We start from the raw sequence: 19,164 nt of genomic DNA, 5'->3' as shown, positions 1-19,164 counted from the left end.
TCCGTCTGTCCCCCCCCACAGGGCCCTCTGCCCCCCCCCGTCTGCCCCTCCTCGGCCTCTGTCCGTCTGCCCCCCCCCCCCCCACAGGGCCCTCTGCCCCCCGTCTGCCCCTCCTCGGCCTCTGCCCGTCTGTCCCCCCCCACAGGGCTCTAGCCCCCCGTCTGCCCCTCCTCGGCCTCTGTCCGTCTGTCCCCCCCCACAGGGCCCTCTGCCCCCCCCCGTCTGCCCCTCCTCGGCCTCTGCCCGTCTGTCCCCCCCCACAGGGCCCTCTGCCCCCCCCGTCTGCCCCTCCTCGGCCTCTGTCCGTCTGCCCCCCCCCACAGGGCCCTCTGCCCCCCCCCCCGTCTGCCCCTCCTCGGCCTCTGTCCGTCTGTCCCCCCCCACAGGGCCCTCTGCCCCCCGTCTGCCTCTCCTCGGCCTCTGTCCGTCTGTCCCCCCCCACAGGGCCCTCTGCCCCCCGTCTGCCTCTCCTCGGCCTCTGTCCGTCTGTCCCCCCCACAGGGCCCTCTGCCCCCCGTCTGCCCCTCCTCGGCCTCTGTCCGTCTGTCCCCCCCCACAGGGCCCTCTGCCCCCCCCCGTCTGCCCCTCCTCGGCCTCTGTCCGTCTGCCCCCCCCCACAGGGCCCTCTGCCCCCCCCCGTCTGCCCCTCCTCGGCCTCTGTCCGTCTGTCCCCCCCCACAGGGCCCTCTGCCCCCCCCCGTCTGCCCCTCCTCGGCCTCTGTCCGTCTGCTCCCCCCCCACAGGGCCCTCTGCCCCCCGTCTGCCCCTCCTCGGCCTCTGTCCGTCTGCCCCCCCCACAGAGCTCCTGTCCCCCCCCGTCTGCCCCTCCTCGGCCTCTGCCCGTCTGTCCCCCCCCACAGGGCCCTCTGCCCCCCGTCTGCCCCTCCTCGGCCTCTGTCCGTCTGTCCCCCCCCACAGGGCCCTCTGCCCCCCGTCTGCCCCTCCTCGGCCTCTGTCCGTCTGTCCCCCCCCCACAGGGCCCTCTGCCCCCCGTCTGCCCCTCCTCGGCCTCTGTCCGTCTGTCCCCCCCCCACAGGGCCCTCTGCCCCCCGTCTGCCCCTCCTCGGCCTCTGTCCGTCTGTCCCCCCCCACAGGGCCCTCTGCCCCCCGTCTGCCCCTCCTCGGCCTCTGTCCGTCTGTCCCCCCCCCACAGGGCCCTCTGCCCCCCGTCTGCCCCTCCTCGGCCTCTGTCCGTCTGTCCCCCCCCACAGGGCCCTCTGCCCCCCGTCTGCCCCTCCTCGGCCTCTGTCCGTCTGTCCCCCCCCACAGGGCTCCTGCCCCCCCCCGTCTGCCCCTCCTCGGCCTCTGTCCATCTGTCCCCCCCCCACAGGGCCCTCTGCCCCCCGTCTGCCCCTCCTCGGCCTCTGTCCGTCTGTCCCCCCCCACAGGGCTCCTGCCCCCCGTCTGCCCCTCCTCGGCCTCTGTCCGTCTGTCCCCCCCCCCCACAGGGCCCTCTGCCCCCCGTCTGCCCCTCCTCGGCCTCTGTCCGTCTGCCCCCCCCCACAGGGCCCTCTGCCCCCCGTCTGCCCCTCCTCGGCCTCTGTCCGTCTGTCCCCCCCCCACAGGGCCCTCTGCCCCCCGTCTGCCCCTCCTCGGCCTCTGTCCGTCTGTCCCCCCCCCACAGGGCCCTCTGCCCCCCGTCTGCCCCTCCTCGGCCTCTGTCCGTCTGTCCCCCCCCCACAGGGCCCTCTGCCCCCCGTCTGCCCCTCCTTGGCCTCTGTCCGTCTGTCCCCCCCCCACAGGGCCCTCTGCCCCCCGTCTGCCCCTCCTCGGCCTCTGTCCGTCTGTCCCCCCCCACAGGGCTCCTGCCCCCCGTCTGACCCTCCTTGGCCTCTGTCCGTCTGTCCCCCCCCCACAGGGCCCTCTGCCCCCCGTCTGCCCCTCCTCGGCCTCTGTCCGTCTGTCCCCCCCCCACAGGGCTCCTGCCCCCCGTCTGCCCCTCCTCGGCCTCTGTCCGTCTGTCCCCCCCCCACAGGGCCCTCTGCCCCCCCGTCTGCCCCTCCTCGGCCTCTGTCCGTCTGCCCCCCCCCACAGGGCCCTCTGCCCCCCGTCTGCCCCTCCTCGGCCTCTGTCCGTCTGTCCCCCCCCACAGGGCTCCTGCCCCCCGTCTGCCCCTCCTCGGCCTCTGTCCGTCTGCCCCCCCCCCCCACAGGGCCCTCTGCCCCCCGTCTGCCCCTCCTCGGCCTCTGTCCGTCTGTCCCCCCCCACAGGGCCCTCTGCCCCCCGTCTGCCCCTCCTCGGCCTCTGCCCGTCTGTCCCCCCCCACAGGGCTCCTGCCCCCCGTCTGCCCCTCCTCGGCCTCTGTCCGTCTGCCCCCCCCCCCCACAGGGCCCTCTGCCCCCCGTCTGCCCCTCCTCGGCCTCTGTCCGTCTGTCCCCCCCACAGGGCTCCTGCCCCCCGTCTGCCCCTCCTCGGCCTCTGTCCGTCTGCCCCCCCCCCCACAGGGCCCTCTGCCCCCCGTCTGCCCCTCCTCGGCCTCTGTCCGTCTGCCCCCCCCCACAGGGCCCTCTGCCCCCCGTCTGCCCCTCCTCGGCCTCTGTCCGTCTGCCCCCCCCCCCACAGGGCCCTCTGCCCCCCGTCTGCCCCTCCTCGGCCTCTGTCCGTCTGTCCCCCCCCACAGGGCTCCTGCCCCCCGTCTGCCCCTCCTCGGCCTCTGCCCGTCTGTCCCCCCCCACAGGGCCCTCTGCCCCCCCGTCCGCCCCTCCTCGGCCTCTGCCCGTCTGTCCCCCCCCACAGGGCTCCTGCCCCCCGTCTGCCCCTCCTCGGCCTCTGTCCGTCTGTCCCCCCCCACAGGGCTCCTGCCCCCCGTCCGCCCCTCCTCGGCCTCTGCCCGTCTGTCCCCCCCCACAGGGCCCTCTGCCCCCCGTCTGCCCCTCCTCGGCCTCTGTCCGTCTGTCCCCCCCCACAGGGCCCTCTGCCCCCCGTCTGCCCCTCCTCGGCCTCTGCCCGTCTGTCCCCCCCACAGGGCCCTCTGCCCCCCGTCCGCCCCTCCTCGGCCTCTGCCCGTCTGTCCCCCCCCACAGGGCTCCTGCCCCCCGTCTGCCCCTCCTCGGCCTCTGTCTGTCTGTCCCCCCCCACAGGGCTCCTGCCCCCCGTCCGCCCCTCCTCGGCCTCTGCCCGTCTGTCCCCCCCCACAGGGCCCTCTGCCCCCCGTCTGCCCCTCCTCGGCCTCTGCCCGTCTGTCCCCCCCCACAGGGCCCTCTGCCCCCCGTCTGCCCCTCCTCGGCCTCTGCCCGTCTGTCCCCCCCCACAGGGCCCTCTGCCCCCCGTCCGCCCCTCCTCGGCCTCTGCCCGTCTGTCCCCCCCCACAGGGCCCTCTGCCCCCCGTCTGCCCCTCCTCGGCCTCTGTCCGTCTGTCCCCCCACCCCACAGGGCCCTCTGCCCCCCGTCTGCCCCTCCTCGGCCTCTGCCCGTCTGTCCCCCCACCCCACAGGGCCCTCTGCCCCCCCCCGTCTGCCCCTCCTCGGCCTCTGTCCGTCTGTCCCCCCACCCCACAGGGCCCTCTGCCCCCCCCCCCCCCCGTCTGCCCCTCCTCGGCCTCTGCCCGTCTGTCCCCCCACCCCACAGGGCCCTCTGCCCCCCCCCGTCTGCCCCTCCTCGGCCTCTGTCCGTCTGTCCCTCCACCCCACAGGGCCCTCTGCCCCCCGTCTGCCCCTCTGTCCGTCCCCTCCCGGCCCTGCGGCTCTGGGGCCAGGTCTTAGGCCCGACCGGGCTCCCTGGCGGCGCCGCGGGACAGTCCCACGCGTGGCCACGGGAGGGCGCCGCTGGCCGCGAAACACCGGCCCCGAGCCAGCGAGTCGCGGGGAGCTCAGGGCGGGGGGGCTCTCCCCGGAGATGGAGGCGGCGCTGCACGGCGGGCGGATCGGGCCCGCCCGTCTGCCCCTGCCCGGTCAGTTCCGCCCACGGCTCGGCTCGGGGACACGGCGCTGGGGGTTCGTCGGACGGGCCGGGACTGGCCCCTGCTTGGCCCGAGGCTCCCTGGACTCAGACCCGCCCCCAAACCGTCCCAGAGAGAGCGAGCGAGGGGATCCGGGCCCCACAGCCGGCTGGGGGAGGCCGCCTATTCCAGCCCTGCCCCCCGCTCTAACCACTAGTCCCCACCCCCACCGGGAGAGAACCCAGGCGCCCTGCCCCCCGCTCTAACCACTAGTCCCCACCCCCACCGGGAGAGAACCCAGGCGCCCTGCCTCCTGCTCTAACCACTAGCCCCCACCCTCGCCGGGAGAGAACCCAGGCGCCCTGCCCCCCGCTCTAACCACTAGTCCCCACCCCCACCGGGAGAGAACCCAGGCGCCCTGCCTCCTGCTCTAACCACTAGCCCCCACCCTCGCCGGGAGAGAACCCAGGCGCCCTGCCCCCCGCTCTAACCACTAGTCCCCACCCCCACCGGGAGAGAACCCAGGCGCCCTGCCCCCCGCTCTAACCACTAGTCCCCACCCCCACCGGGAGAGAACCCAGGCGCCCTGCCTCCTGCTCTAACCACTAGTCCCCACCCCCACCGGGAGAGAACCCAGGCGCCCTGCCTCCTGCTCTAACCACTAGTCCCCACCCCCACCGGGAGAGAGAAACCAGGCGCCCTGCCCCCCGCTCTAACCACTAGCCCCCACCCTCGCCGGGAGAGAACCCAGGCGCCCTGCCCCCCGCTCTAACCACTAGCCCCCACCCCCACCGGGAGAGAGAACCCAGGCGCCCTGCCCCCCGCTCTAACCACTAGCCCCCACCCCCACCGGGAGAGAGAAACCAGGCGCCCTGCCTCCTGCTCTAACCACTAGCCCCCACCCTCGCCGGGAGAGAACCCAGGCGCCCTGCCCCCCCGCTCTAACCACTAGCCCCCACTCCCCCGGGGGAGAACCCAGGCGCCCTGCCCCCCGCTCTAACCACTAGTCCCCACCCCCACCGGGAGAGAACCCAGGCGCCCTGCCCCCCGCTCTAACCACTAGCCCCCACCCCCCGGGAGAGAACCCAGGATTCCTGGCTCCGCGCTCAGCCCCGCCCTCACCTCCTCACTTTCCCTTTCATCGGTCGGGTTTTTTTTAAAGCGGTTTCCTGCTCACAGAGGCTGCACCCTCCGAGCCTGGGGGAGGGGGGAGGTGGCCACAGGGCAGAGCCGGGGGTCTGCGGGTCGGGAGTGCGGGGCTTTGCAGGGCTGGGGGGGGGAGCTCATGCGCCCCCCCCCGACGGGTTTACTTTTAGCTTCCCCTTAACGACGTTTGGCTTCTGCCGCAGCTGCTCCAGGTTGGATGCAAGTCAGCGCCCCCCCCCCGCGTCAGCTCTCACCCCCCCCGCCAGTGTCTAGCCCCGCCCCCAGGTTCCGCCCCCAGCCCTGCCCGTGCCCCTCACTCCTATGAGCTACAGGTTGATATTGAGTCCCCCCCCCCGGGCTGGGGGAGGCCCAGGAGTTGAGGGAGGCGGGGGGGGGGGGGGCTGTTGTTTGCAGTGATTTAAGTAGGTCGGCGATTACCCATCATTCCCCTCGGCTGCCAGCCTGTCCCCACGTGGCACCTGCACAGGGCGGACTGGGGGGCGCAAGGCTTGGGGGGGGGCAGGGACTCTCTGGCCTTGGGGTCTGGCGCCCGGAGCATCTCCCCCCCCCCCCGCGCTCCCTGCCTCACCCCTCGTGCCCCAGCCCCGGGGATTAACCTCGGTGCCAGCCGGTGCTGATCCAGGCTCTGCCCCACCCCGAGCCGCCCCCGGAGATCTCCTGGCAGGGGCCGTCCGGGAAGCGGCTGCCCGGCTCGGGACGGGGCTGGCAGCGGCCGGGGGGGGGGCAGACCTGGCTGGGGGGGGCAGCTGGCGCAGGGCAGTAGGCGGGGTGGCACCGCTCCAGGCGGGCTCCGGCAGCTCTGCCCCAGCGCTGGGGGAGGGGAGAGGAGGCTGGGGAGCGCAGTGGGTGTGGGAGGCCCGGGGGGGGGCAAGTGTGGGGCGGGGAGGGGCCCAGCCTCGCTGGCCAAGATGGTCCAGTCCCACTTGGTGGTGGAGTGGATGGGAGTGGGGGAAGGGACGCAGTGGGGTCCCCAGGGCCCCCCAGGTCCCCACGCTCCGCTGGGCCGCGGCTGCTGTGAACACCCACGCTGGGCAGCCACCACACGCTACGCGACCTGTTCCGGCATCGCCCCTGGCAACTGCCTCCTCCGTGGCAACAGCACCCTCAGCATCCTCCAGGGTACCGGCCGCCCTAGCAACCGCATCCTTCTCCACGGCAACTCCCGCCTCTCTAGCAACCGGGCCACCTCCTCCGTAGCAACCACCGCATCCTCCCTGGCAACCGCTGCATCCTCCTTAGCAACCGTATCCAGCGCGTCAACCGTTGGCATCCTCCCTAGCGACTTCGCTGTGGCAACCGGCTCTGCCTGAACGTGACCACGGCGGGGCTGGCGGTTTTGGGGGCCAGCACAGGGGGGGCAGCGCTGATTGCTGTGAGCGGTGCCACTGGGGGCGATAAAGGAGGGGCCCTGTCCCCCACACTGGGCCCCCATAGCGACCCCTGAGTGTGTCTCCTGAGCCGGGGGGGGGGGGGGGGGTAGGAGACACAGGGAAAAACTGGGAGCCTTTCTGTGACATCACGTCCCCAAAACCCACTTCCACGCCCCCCCCTCCAAGCCCGGATTTGGGGGCCCTGCCCTCAATCACCCCCCAATCTGTGCCCCACCCATGCACCCCTCCCAAGCAGTAGTATGAAGGGCCTCCTTCGCCACAGCCCTGCCAGGGAACCGTGGCAGCTGGGGAGAAAACGGGGTCCCCCCCCAGGCCAGGGGATGTGAGGCCAGGGCTGCCCAATAAAAGCTGGGGAGCTGGAAGGAGCATGGGGCTCTGTCTGCGTCACTGAGGGGGTCGCACATCCCCCCCCAAGCCCAGGGGGACTGGCTGGCCAGGGGGAGCGTGGGTGAGAAATAAGCCCCCCCCAGACCCCCCACTCCTGACCCGCAGCCCCGACCCGCCACCAGCCTCCCTCCAAACTCCTGACCCCCTAGTGCCCCTCCCCCTCCCCCCCCCCCGAGAGACAAAAGAGGCCCCATTAATTGTTTAAAAATAGATTTATTTACAGGGCAGGGTCCCCAGGGGAGCCGAGCCATCTTACAGCCCCTGAGCGCCTGCCCCGCCCCACCCCAGGGTGGGGTGGGGGGCCTGGCTAGGGGAGGCCTTAACAAAGCAGAGACTGGATACGGCCAGGGCAGTACAGAGCAGCTGGTTTGGATCTACCCCGGTACAGCAGGATTTGGGGATCCGCTCCAGTTTGGTACAGCCAAACTGCAGGCAGAGCCAGGAGCGTGGGGGGGGGGGAGGGTTCCATGCCCACGTGCCACGACCAGATCCCAGGACCCATGCCCACGTGTCACAGACGGATCCCAAGGGTCCATGCCCACGTGTCACAGACGGATCCCAGGACCCATGCCCACGTGTCACAGACGGATCCCAGGACCCATGCCCACGTGTCACAGACGGATCCCAAGGGTCCATGCCAACGTGCCATGGCCGGATCCCAGGACCCATGCCCACGTGACACAGACGGATCCCAAGGGTCCATGCCAACGTGCCATGGCCGGATCCCAGGACCCATGCCCACGTGACACAGACGGATCCCAAGGGTCCATGCCAACGTGCCATGGCCGGATCCCAGGACCCATGCCCACGTGTCACAGACGGATCCCAAGGGTCCATGCCAACGTGCCATGGCCGGATCCCAGGACCCATGCCCACGTGACACAGACGGATCCCAAGGGTCCATGCCAACGTGCCATGGCCGGATCCCAGGACCCATGCCCACGTGACACAGACGGATCCCAAGGGTCCATGCCAACGTGCCATGGCCGGATCCCAGGACCCATGCCCACGTGGCACAGACGGATCCCAGGGGTCCACGCCCACGTGCCACGGCGGGATCCCGGGACCCATGCCCACGTGGCACAGACGGATCCCGGGGTCCACGCCCACGTGCCACGGCGGGATCCCGGGATCCATGCCCAGACAGCAGAGTGGCTCCTGGGACCCATTCCAGTTTTGCACAGCCAGACCCCAGGCCACATGGCACGGCAGGATCCCAGGATCAGCTCCCACCTGGTACTTGGGCTCCAACCTCCATTCTGGCCACATGGGCGATACGTGGTTCTATACAGTTCCCAGGCCAAAAATCGTCAAGCCACATTCGTTGCCAGGCAGCCCTGGATCCACGCTGCCCCCCCATATTTGTCCTCCCCCCAGAAGCTAAATAAGTCAACCCCCAGGCACAGCCGGGGGACAGAGGGCGCCCCAGAGCGTGGCAGCGGCAGCCCTTCTGAGGGAGGCACAGGGTAGGGGGAACCCAAGACCGGGACCCCTTCCCCGCCACGGAGAACAGCACCAAAATCCAGGCGCAGCCGGGGGGGTGAGGGCTGCCTGCCCGAGAGAGCCCACGGAGCCCGCTCACGGCAGCGCGTGTCCGGCAGGCGGGTTTCTCGTGGTTTCCACACCTTCTCGTGGGGAGTTCTGCGCAGTTTACAAATGGTTGACACCTGACGTCCCCGCGGTTCGCATGCAATTTGCCCACAGGGTCACACATGTGCAGTGCTGGGCCTAGGGACATGTGGTGCATGGTGGATTCGTGGGTCACAGCACCACGTCTGACTGGCCGCCTGTGGGTCTCCGGCAGGGCTTCACCGTCACCCGCTCCCCGTGCCCTACTGGCCTCTTCGGCTCAGCCAGGGCTTGTGCGTGCGTTCTGCCCAGCCCAGCCCACATCCTGCCGCTCCTGGGTGCCTCGCCATGTCTCGTGGGTCCTCGTTGCTGGGGGGGGCCCACGGAGCGTGCCAGGCTGTACCCGTGCAAACCAGCACGAGTACGGTGGCTCAAAACCGGGCAAAGGGGAGGGGCACCCCAGCAGCCCACCCTGCCTTTCAAGCCCAGAGACCCTCCGCCACCATACACAACTCCTTCCAGCCCCATTCAGCCGACGCCCCCTTCCCAGAAAGCAAAGCCCTGCTTCGTGAATGCCAGCCGCAACAGCGTCCCCGGATCTACACCGAGACGGAAATTCAGAGCTTGGCCCAATTTGTCACGGCGTTCCTGCCTCCGACTGACCCCCCCCAAATCCAGGCAGGTCATGGTCCCCCCACTCCAGTTCCCCCTCTTCTGTTTTAAATGCTCCCCCCTTCCCCGTTCAAAAATAGAGCCATTTTATATAAAAAACAAAGGCCCGACAGACAACGAGCATGGAGCTGCTTAGCCCTGTCCAGTTGTATATACCCAGCGCCCGTAGCTCCAGAATATGAATATACTCTCTGAAAAATAGAAAAGAGCCGGGAATCCCGCAGGGCGCTAAAGAAATGAGATTTGGACATTTCAGCCCAAAAATATAGCTCTGTGTCTCCAGCTGGCAGTTCGCAGCGCCAGAGAATTTTGGTATAAAAAAGAAGCCAAGGCAGCCTCGTCCCACATGATGCAGCGCAGGCCCTGTGCAACCAGCAGGAAGTCAAGGCTGGTGAGAAAGGTGGGACTTCCTCCTTCGCCAAGTCCAGATCATAGGTAGCCTTTGATTCACAGGAAGTAGATGAGAGGTTAGTAAGGCGGGACTTCCTTCCTTGGCATGTCCCCAGGCTACAGCACACTTTGAACAGGAAGTAGCAGAGTGGAAATGGGGCAGAACTTCCTCCTTTGCCATTTCCATGGCAGCAAAAACGGCGCTCGAGGGCCAGCAGGAAGTCGATGGAGGAAACGAGAGGTGGACTGTCCCCAAAAGGCGGGACTTCCTCTGCTGTCATTTCCTTGGCAACAAACGAGGAGTGAATGAAGGCATCCTCCCCATGATAGCTGTGCGGGGCGGGACTTCCTCTCCGGCCATTTCCACGGTGACCATTGATGGTCGGGAAATAAATCAAGGAAACGGCTTTGCAAGGAGGGAGACAGCCCGTGAAATCAGTGGGCGAGATGTCCCTCGTGGCCATTTCCATGGTGACGAACAGGCCACCCTCAGGAGGGAAATGGGGGCGAGACTTCCTTCTCCTGTCGCTCCTACGGCGACCCAAGGAGGTGACCTTTGACCTCCAGGAAGTAAATCAAGGAACAAGAAGCAGAAAATGGGACTTCTCGCTCCGTCGGAGAATGAGCGACGTGGGTGATGCCGCAAACAAAGGTGGCTGACACACACGCCGCCCAGTTAAAACAAAGATGGCCGACCGCCATCTTCTCCAAACAAAAACGGAGCTGGCACAAAGAGGGGCTCCGAGGAAGGCATGGCGTGGGGAAGGCCGGATGAGGCTACCGACAGAGGTTTCAAACCAGGAGACCCCCGGATAATAAATAAAATCAGCCACACAACTAGCAGCCAACCCACCCGCCAGTCTCCAAGGGAACGGATCCTTCCACGTAGACTGTGCACCCTGAGCCACCAGGGCTGGGGATAAACACAACCCCAGAAAAATGGGGTCAGAGCTGCCAGGCCCCAGGAATTGGGGGGAGGGGCAGCTCAAGGCGGGCCATGCACCAAGGGGAATGCCCCACGTTGCGCCCCCTGGGGGTGGAACGGTGGTGTGGGCCAGCTCCCCTTTAAAACGAGCCAGCAGGTGCATCCCACCGCTGACACCAAGCATGGTCGAGAGCAGGACGCCGGACGTATCCAGCCACCCTGGTGAACGGTTCTGCAGTGCTGGGACAAGGATCCAGGTGCGGGACGGGCGCTTCCCCAGCCAGCTCCAGGAGCAGCGGCGAGAGGGACGGACGGACAGATGGACGGACGGACGGGCGCCTGGACTCATGGCTTCTGGGGCCCCGGGGACAGCACGACCGGAGTGGAGAGTCCGTCCACGCTCAGCGAGGGGATGTGGACTTGCCCGCCAGAGTTAGAAGGAAACTGTGGGGAGAGACGGGGGGACTGAGCCAATGACCATGCCCCTCCCTCCTGCCCCCCAGCCCTGCCCTCGCCCTCAGCCCTGCCGGTGCCCCTCCCTCCCAACCCGCAGCCCCTGCCCCCCAGCCCTGCCCTCGCCCCCAGCCCAGCCTGTCCCTCCCTCCTGACCCGCAGCCCCTGCCCCCCAGCCCTGCCCCCGCCCCCAGCCCAGCCGGTGCCCCTCCTTCCCGACCCGCAGCCCCTGCCCCCCAGCCCTGCCCCCTGCCCCCCAGCCCTGCCCTCGCCCCCAGCCCAGCCGGTGCCCCTCCCTCCCGACCCGCAGCCCCTGCCCCCAGCCCTGCCCCCGCCCTCAGCCCAGCCTGTCCCTCCCTCCCAACCCGCAGCCCCTGCCCCCAGCCCAGCCGGGTCCCTCCCTCCCGCTGGCAGCCCCTGGTACCTGGAAGGAGAGCTTGGCAGGGCTGTGCGGGGCGATGGGGCTCAGGGTGCTCCAGAAGTGGATGGTGGGTGGTAGGGAGCTGGGGGTCAGCAGGACGGGGGTCTGCACGGGAGGGGGGGTGGTGAGAGAGAGAGAGAGACCCCGGCCCCCATCCAACCAGCTTCTCCTCGAGCCCCTCCCCCAACCTCCAGTGCTGCAGGCCCTGTCCCTGCAGACCCCTCCCCCTATGTCCAGGCCCACCCCCTGAGCCCAGGCCCCTCCCCCTAAGCCCAGGCCCCGCCCCCTATGCCCAGGCCCCGCCCCCAGAGCCCATGTGCCCCCCCCGTAGGTGCACTCACTAGTGCGTGCGTGGAGATCACCGTGGTGGGGGTCAGCCCGCTGCCCGCTCCCCCACCGGGCGCCAGCAGGGAGCTGCCAGCCACACTCAGTTTCTCCTGCCCGGGCAGGGAGGGTAGTGCCAGGTCCTTGGGCTTCCGCCCCTTGGGGCCCTGCCCCTCGCTGGGGGTCCCCCCGGGTGCCCCCTGCCCCTTCTCCTCTGGCCTGGCCCCTGCAGGAAGTGCCGCCTCCTTCCCCTGCGGGGCTTCCTGCTTGACCTCCGAGTCGATGAGCACCAGCAGCGGGGACCCCTCCGCGTCGCTCTGCGCCTCCACTTTCACCACCACGGGCCGCAGCCCGGGCTCCTCGGGGAGGGGCCGCTCCGCCGCCACGGACACCTGGGGGCAAGAGGGAGATGCAGCCAGTGCTGGGGCAGAGCGCGCGGGGGACCGGCCGCACACAACACCGCATGGAGGCGCTCGCCCACGGCCGAGAGGCAGCCACCTCTGGAGCGGGACAGCCAGGGACCGGCCACACAGAACACCGTAGCAAGGAGGCGCACCAGGGGCGAGGTGCGGCCACCTCTGGGGCAGGGCCCTGGGGAACAGCCGCATAGAACGCTGCCTGAAGAGGGCTTACCAGGGCCTGAGATGCAGCCGTTTCTGGGGCTGAGGAACAGCCACATGTAAGGCTGCATGGGGAGGGCTTGCCCAGCGCCGAGATGCAGCCTCTGGGCCCGCTCACCTGCAGCGGCTCGCTCTCCTCCGCTCCTTCAATGCTGATCTCCAGCTGGGGCATCTCCTCCGTCTCCATGGGGGGCAGGTCGGGGTGCCCCGGGAGCTCGCTGCAGAGGGCAGGGGGGTCCTGGCGTGGGGCCCGCCCAGAGGGGGCCGCCTGGAGCGACTGGATGGTGAAGGTGGAGTACAGCCCGGAGCGCATGTATTCGTTACGGCTGCTCCGGGGAACGGCCCCCCACGCAGCGACTTGGGGGGCCCGGAGCTTCCCTCCCCCAGCCGGGGGTCGGCCAGGGCTGGCTCCAACCGCCGGAGGGGGCCTTCCTCCCGGGCCCCCTCTGCACCGGCCGGCTCCGGGTACGAGACGAATTTATAGACAAACTTCTGCCCGCTCACCTTCCGGATGATGTTCTGGAAGAGACGGGATACAACAGGGTGGAGCAGGGGGGCTGGGCGCCAGGACTCCCGGGTTCTCTCCCCGGCAGGGGGACGGCAGTGGGGGCTAGTGGGTAGCGTGGGGGGCTGGGCGCCAGGACTCCTGGGTTCTCTCCCCGGCAGGGGGACGGCAGTGGGGGCTAGTGGGTAGCGTGGGGGGCTGGGTGCCAGGACTCCCGGGTTCTCTCCCCGGCTGGGGGGAGGGGACTGGGGGCTAGTGGGTAGCGTGGGGGCTGGGCGCCAGGACTCCCGGGTTCTCTCCCCGGCTGGGGGGAGGGGACTGGGGGCTAGTGGGTAGAGCAGGAGGCTGGACATGAGGACATCTGGGTTCTCTCCCAGGCTCGGGGGTGGGGGCTAGTGGGTAGCACGGGGGGTGGGCGCCAGGACTCCTGGGTTCTCTCCCCGGCAGGGCACGGCAGCGGGGCCTAGCGGGTAGCGCGGAGGGTGGGCGGCAGCGGGGCCTAGCGGGTAGCGCGGGGGGTGGGCGGCAGCGGGGCCTAGCGGGTAGAGCAGGGGGTGGGCGGCAGCGGGGCCTAGCGAGTAGCGTGGGGGGTGGGCGGCAGCGGGGCCTAGCGGGTAGCGCGGAGGGTGGGCGGCAGGACTCTCCCCGGCAGGGAACGGCAGCGGGGCCTAGCGGGTAGCGTGGGGGTGGGCGGCAGCGGGGCCTAGCGGGTAGCGCGGGGGGGGCAGCGGCGCCTAGCGGGTAGCGCGGGGGGGGGCAGCGGCGCCTAGCGGGTAGCGTGGGGGTGGGCGGCAGCGGGGCCTAGCGGGTAGCGGGGGGGCAGCGGCGCCTAGCGGGTAGCGGGGGGGGTGGCGGGGGGGCCTAGCGGGTAGCGGGGAGGCAGCGGCGCCTAGCGGGTAGCGCGGGGGGGGTGGCAGCGGGGCCTAGCGGGTAGCGGGGGGGCAGCGGGGCCTAGCGGGTAGCGCGGGGGGGCAGCGGCGCCTAGCGGGTAGCGGGGGGTGGTAGCGGCGCCTAGCGGGGGGGGGGGGGCAGCGGCGCCTAGCGGGTAGTGGGGGGGGGGGTAGCGGGGCCTAGCGGGTAGCGGGGAGGCAGCGGGGCCTAGCGGGTAGCGGGGGGGGGTAGCGGGGCCTAGCGGGTAGCGGGGAGGCAGCGGCGCCTAGCGGGTAGCGCGGGGGGGGGGCAGCGGCGCCTAGCGGGTAGCGGGGGGGGCAGCGGCGCCTAGCGGGTAGCGCGGGGGTGGGCGGCAGCGGCGCCTAGCGGGTAGCGCGGGCCCCACCTTGTCGTAGTAGTAGCGCAGGGCGCGGCTCAGCTTGTCGTAGTTCATGTTGGTTTTGTTCTTGCGCAGCCCCCAGAGCCGGGCCACCTCCTCCGCGTCCACCAGCTTGAACTCGCCGTCATTGGACGTCCAGGAGATCAGGTGCCCCGTGCTCTGCTGCTCCAGCAGCTGCAGCAGGAACTGCCAGAGCGTCACCGAGGGGTCCATGACTGGGGGGGACACGGAGCATGGGGCAGGGCCGGCCCTGCGGTGCCCCCTCCCCACCCGCAGCCCCGCCCCCTGGTGCCCCCCTCCCCACCCGCAGCCCCGCCCCCCCCGGTGCCCCCCTCCCCACCCGCAGCCCCGCCCCCCGGTGCCCCCCTCCCCACCCGCAGCCCCCCCGGTACCCCCCCTCTCCACCCGCAGCCCCGCCCCCCGGTACCCCTCTCCCCACCCGCAGCCCCGCCCCCTGGTGCCCCCCTCCCCACCTGCAGCCCCCCCCCGGTGCCCCTCACTCCCGCCCCACAGCCCCCACGCCCCCAGCCCTGCAGCGCCCTCCACCTGGAGCCCCTGACCCCCACCCTGCCGATGCCCCCTCCCCCCTGCAGCCCCCAGCCCACAGGGTTTTAGGGTCTTCTCCCCCTTCCTGCAAGTCAGTTTCAGGATTTGGCCTGAAAAAGGATTTTCTGCTGCTGGATCAAAGCTTGGACCCCATGGCAGGGGAGAGGGGATGGAGCCTGGGCTGGTTGATGGAGCCTGGGCTGGAGCGGGGCAGGATCGGGGGGGGGGGGTGCTAGTCCCAGTGCCCTAGTGCAGCAATAGGGGGCACTGCGGGGAGCAGGGCAGGGGGCTCTCTCCTGGCAGTGAGGGCCAGGCACTGGAGGGGGCACCGCGGGGCAGGGGCCTGGGCACAGGTGCCAGGGTTGGAGGGGTGAGGCTCTCCCCTGGCAGGCAGGGCTGGACCCGACACATGGGGCGTTAGGTGCAGCCTTCGCCACCCCAGAGGTGGCTGCATCTCAGGGCCACCCACTCACCTGTCAGCAGGGCACCAGGCCCAGACGCTGGGGCAGGCGTCTCCATGGGACCCCGAATCCCCCAGGTCCCTGCTGGCCAGTGACTGGCTCCTTCCAGGTGCTCACTGGTTCATTACTGGTCTGGAGCCTGGTCCCTGGCCCCGGGGGCTGGTCCCTGGCCGGTGACTGGTCCCGGAGGCTGGTCCCTGGCCGGTGACTGGTCCCGGAGGCTGGTCCCTGGCCGGTCACTGGTCCCGGAGGCTGGTCCCTGGCTGGTTACTGGTCCCGGAGGCTGGTCCCTGGCCGGTTACTGGTCCCGGGGGCTGGTCCCTGGCCGGTTACTGGTCCCGGGGGCTGGTCCCGGCCGGTGACTGGTCCCGGGGGCTGGTCCCTGGCCGGTGACTGGTCCCGGAGGCTGGTCCCTGGCCGGTGACTGGTCCCGGAGGCTGGTCCCTGGCCGGTTACTGGTCCCGGAGGCTGGTCCCTGGCCGGTTACTGGTCCCGGGGGCTGGTCCCTGGCCGGTTACTGGTCCCGGGGGCTGGTCCCTGGCCGGTTACTGGTCCCGGGGGCTGGTCCCGGCCGGTGACTGGTCCCGGGGGCTGGTCCCTGGCCGGTGACTGGTCCCGGAGGCTGGTCCCTGGCCGGTGACTGGTCCCGGAGGCTGGTCCCTGGCCGGTGACTGGTCCCGGAGGCTGGTCCCTGGCCGGTTACTGGTCCCGGGGGCTGGTCCCGGCCGGTGACTGGTCCCGGGGGCTGGTCCCTGGCCGGTAACTGGTCCCGGAGGCTGGTCCCTGGCCGGTGACTGGTCCCGGAGGCTGGTCCCTGGCCGGTGACTGGTCCCGGAGGCTGGTCCCGGCCGGTGACTGGTCCCGGAGGCTGGTCCCTGGCCGGTGACTGGTCCCGGAGGCTGGTCCCTGGCCGGTGACTGGTCCCGGAGGCTGGTCCCTGGCCGGTGACTGGTCCCGGAGGCTGGTCCCGGCCGGTGACTGGTCCCGGAGGCTGGTCCCTGGCCGGTGACTGGTCCCGGAGGCTGGTCCCTGGCCGGTGACTGGTCCCGGAGGCTGGTCCCGGCCGGTGACTGGTCCCGGAGGCTGGTCCCTGGCCGGTGACTGGTCCCGGAGGCTGGTCCCTGGCCGGTGACTGGTCCCGGAGGCTGGTCCCTGGCCGGTGACTGGTCCCGGAGGCTGGTCCCTGGCCGGTGACTGGTCCCGGAGGCTGGTCCCTGGCCGGTGACTGGTCCCGGAGGCTGGTCCCTGGCCGGTGACTGGTCCCGGAGGCTGGTCCCTGGCCGGTGACTGGTCCCGGAGGCTGGTCCCTGGCCGGTGACTGGTCCCGGAGGCTGGTCCCTGGCCGGTGACTGGTCCCAGAGGCTGGTCCCGGTCGGTGACTGGTCCCGGGGGCTGGTCCCGGCCGGTGACTGGTCCCGGAGGCTGGTCCCTGGCCGGTGACTGGTCCCGGAGGCTGGTCCCTGGCCGGTTACTGGTCCCGGAGGCTGGTCCCGGCCGGTGACTGGTCCCGGAGGCTGGTCCCTGGCCGGTGACTGGTCCCGGAGGCTGGTCCCGGCCGGTGACTGGTCCCGGAGGCTGGTCCCTGGCCGGTTACTGGTCCCGGAGGCTGGTCCCGGCCGGTGACTGGTCCCGGGGGCTGGTCCCGGCCGGTTACTGGTCCCGGAGGCTGGTCCCTGGCCGGTGACTGGTCCCGGGGGCTGGTCCCGGCCGGTGACTGGTCCCGGGGGCTGGTCCCGGCCGGTGACTGGTCCCGGAGGCTGGTCCCGGCCGGTGACTGGTCCCGGAGGCTGGTCCCTGGCCGGTTACTGGTCCCGGGGGCTGGTCCCGGCCGGTGACTGGTACCGGGGGCTGGTCCCGGCCGGTTACTGGTCCCGGGGGCTGGTCCCTGGCCGGTGACTGGTCCCGGAGGCTGGTCCCTGGCCGGTCACTGGTCCCGGGGGCTGGTCCCTGGCCGGTTACTGGTCCCGGAGGCTGGTCCCTGGCCGGTTACTGGTCCCGGAGGCTGGTCCCGGCCGGTTACTGGTACCGGGGGCTGGTCCCGGCCGGTGACTGGTCCCGGAGGCTGGTCCCGGCCGGTGACTGGTCCCGGAGGCTGGTCCCTGGCCGGTTACTGGTCCCGGGGGCTGGTCCCGGCCGGTGACTGGTACCGGGGGCTGGTCCCGGCCGGTTACTGGTCCCGGGGGCTGGTCCCTGGCCGGTGACTGGTCCCGGAGGCTGGTCCCTGGCCGGTCACTGGTCCCGGGGGCTGGTCCCTGGCCGGTTACTGGTCCCGGAGGCTGGTCCCTGGCCGGTTACTGGTCCCGGAGGCTGGTCCCGGCCGGTTACTGGTACCGGGGGCTGGTCCCGGCCGGTGACTGGTCCCGGAGGCTGGTCCCGGCCGGTGACTGGTCCCGGAGGCTGGTCCCTGGCCGGTTACTGGTCCCGGGGGCTGGTCCCGGCCGGTGACTGGTACCGGGGGCTGGTCCCGGCCGGTTACTGGTCCCGGGGGCTGGTCCCTGGCCGGTGACTGGTCCCGGAGGCTGGTCCCTGGCCGGTCACTGGTCCCGGGGGCTGGTCCCGGCCGGTGACTGGTCCCGGAGGCTGGTCCCTGGCCGGTAACTGGTCCCGGGGGCTGGTCCCGGCCGGTGACTGGTCCCGGGGGCTGGTCCCGGCCGGTTACTGGTCCCGGGGGCTGGTCCCTGGCCGGTGACTGGTCCCGGAGGCTGGTCCCTGGCCGGTCACTGGTCCCGGGGGCTGGTCCCTGGCCGGTCACTGGTCCCGGGGGCTGGTCCCTGGCCGGGGGCTGGTCCCGGGGGCTGGTCCCTGGCCGGTTACTGGTCCCGGAGGCTGGTCCCGGCCGGTGACTGGTCCCGGGGGCTGGTCCCAGGTCCCAGCGGGATCTCGGCTCCGCTCCGAGCGGCCCGGCCCCCCCAGCGGGCCGAGCTGCGCCGCATGCGCCGGAGGGAAAGTCCCGGGTCCCGCGGCGCCGGCCGGGCGGGGGCCCCGGGCCGCGGAGGCGGCAGGTCCGGAGCCGGCGGGGGCGGGGGGGTCGGTCCGTGGCTCGGATCCAGCGAGCGGGGGGATGCGGCGGCCGGTGACGGGGCCTGTCACATGCGCCAGGGCAGGGGCGGAGAGAGCGGCGGGGAGGGGAAAAGGAGACAGGGCGGGGGCCGGGCCAGGCGCCGGGGGGAGCCCAGCCCCCGCCCCCCGCTGCGTCACCCACCCGCCCCCACTCCCAGCGCGCCGCTCTGGCCGCTGAGCCCCGCACCCCCGCCCCGAGAGATCCCGGGAGACCGGGCTCCCCGTGCGCCCCCCCCCCCAGAACCCAGGAGTCCGGGCTCCCCGTGCGCCCCCCCCCCCGAGAACCCAGGAGTCCGGGCTCCCCGTGCGCCCCCCCCCTGAGAACCCAGGAGACCGGGCTCCCCGTGCGCCCCCCCCCCCCAGTGAGAACCCAGGAGACCGGGCTCCCCGTGCGCCCCCCCCCCCCGAGAACCCAGGAGTCCGGGCTCCCCGTGCGCACCCCCCCCCAGAACCCAGGAGTCCGGGCTCCCCGTGGGCCCCCCCCCCCGCAAGAACCCAGGAGTCCGAGCTCCCCTCCCCCCGAGAACCCAGGAGTCCGGGCTCCCCGTGCGCCCCCCCCCCCCCGTGAGAACCCAGGAGACCGGGCTCCCCGTGCGCCCCCCCCCCCCGCAAGAACCCAGGAGTCCGGGCTCCCCGTGCGCACCCCCCCCCAGAACCCAGGAGTCCGGGCTCCCCGTGGGCCCCCCCCCCCCGCAAGAACCCAGGAGTCCGGCCCCCTCCCCCGAGAACCCAGGAGTCCGGGCTCCCCGTGCCCCCCCCCCCGTGAGAACCCAGGAGACCGGGCTCCCCGTGCGCCCTCCCCCCCCCGCAAGAACCCAGGAGTCCGGGCTCCCCGTGCGCACCCCCCCCCAGAACCCAGGAGTCCGGGCTCCCCGTGGGCCCCCCCCCCCCCCCGCAAGAACCCAGGAGTCCGAGCTCCCCTCCCCCGAGAACCCAGGAGTCTGGGCTCCCCGTGCGCCACCCCCGCAAGAGCCCAGGAGGCTGGTCTCCCCGTACGCCCCCCGACAAGAACCCAGGAGTCCGGGCTCCCCGTACGTCCCCCCCCCAAGAACCCAGGAGTCCGGGCTCCCCGTGCGCACCCCCCCCCAGAACCCAGGAGTCCGGGCTCCCCATGGGCCCCCCCCCG

At 71.7% G+C, this 19,164-nt stretch overlaps 1 protein-coding gene across 1 annotated transcript; it reads right to left on the bottom strand.

Moving 5' to 3' along the window:
* Nucleotides 1-7,021: 7,021 nt before the first annotated feature.
* ELK1 (ETS transcription factor ELK1) lies at nucleotides 7,022-15,816 on the bottom strand. The gene is given in 7 exon segments (XM_089770194.1): nucleotides 7,022-10,822; nucleotides 11,256-11,357; nucleotides 11,594-11,968; nucleotides 12,315-12,544; nucleotides 12,547-12,715; nucleotides 13,978-14,186; nucleotides 14,991-15,816. Coding segments are annotated over 7 exon segments (1,230 nt in total). The 5' UTR covers nucleotides 15,037-15,816; the 3' UTR covers nucleotides 7,022-10,723.
* Nucleotides 15,817-19,164: the final 3,348 nt, after the last annotated feature.

Source organism: Pelodiscus sinensis, chromosome 18, assembly GCF_052426305.1.
Source record: "Pelodiscus sinensis isolate ZL-2025 chromosome 18, ASM5242630v1, whole genome shotgun sequence".
Lineage (NCBI taxonomy): Eukaryota > Metazoa > Chordata > Testudines > Trionychidae > Pelodiscus > Pelodiscus sinensis.
This window is presented reverse-complemented; position numbering and strand designations above follow the sequence as displayed.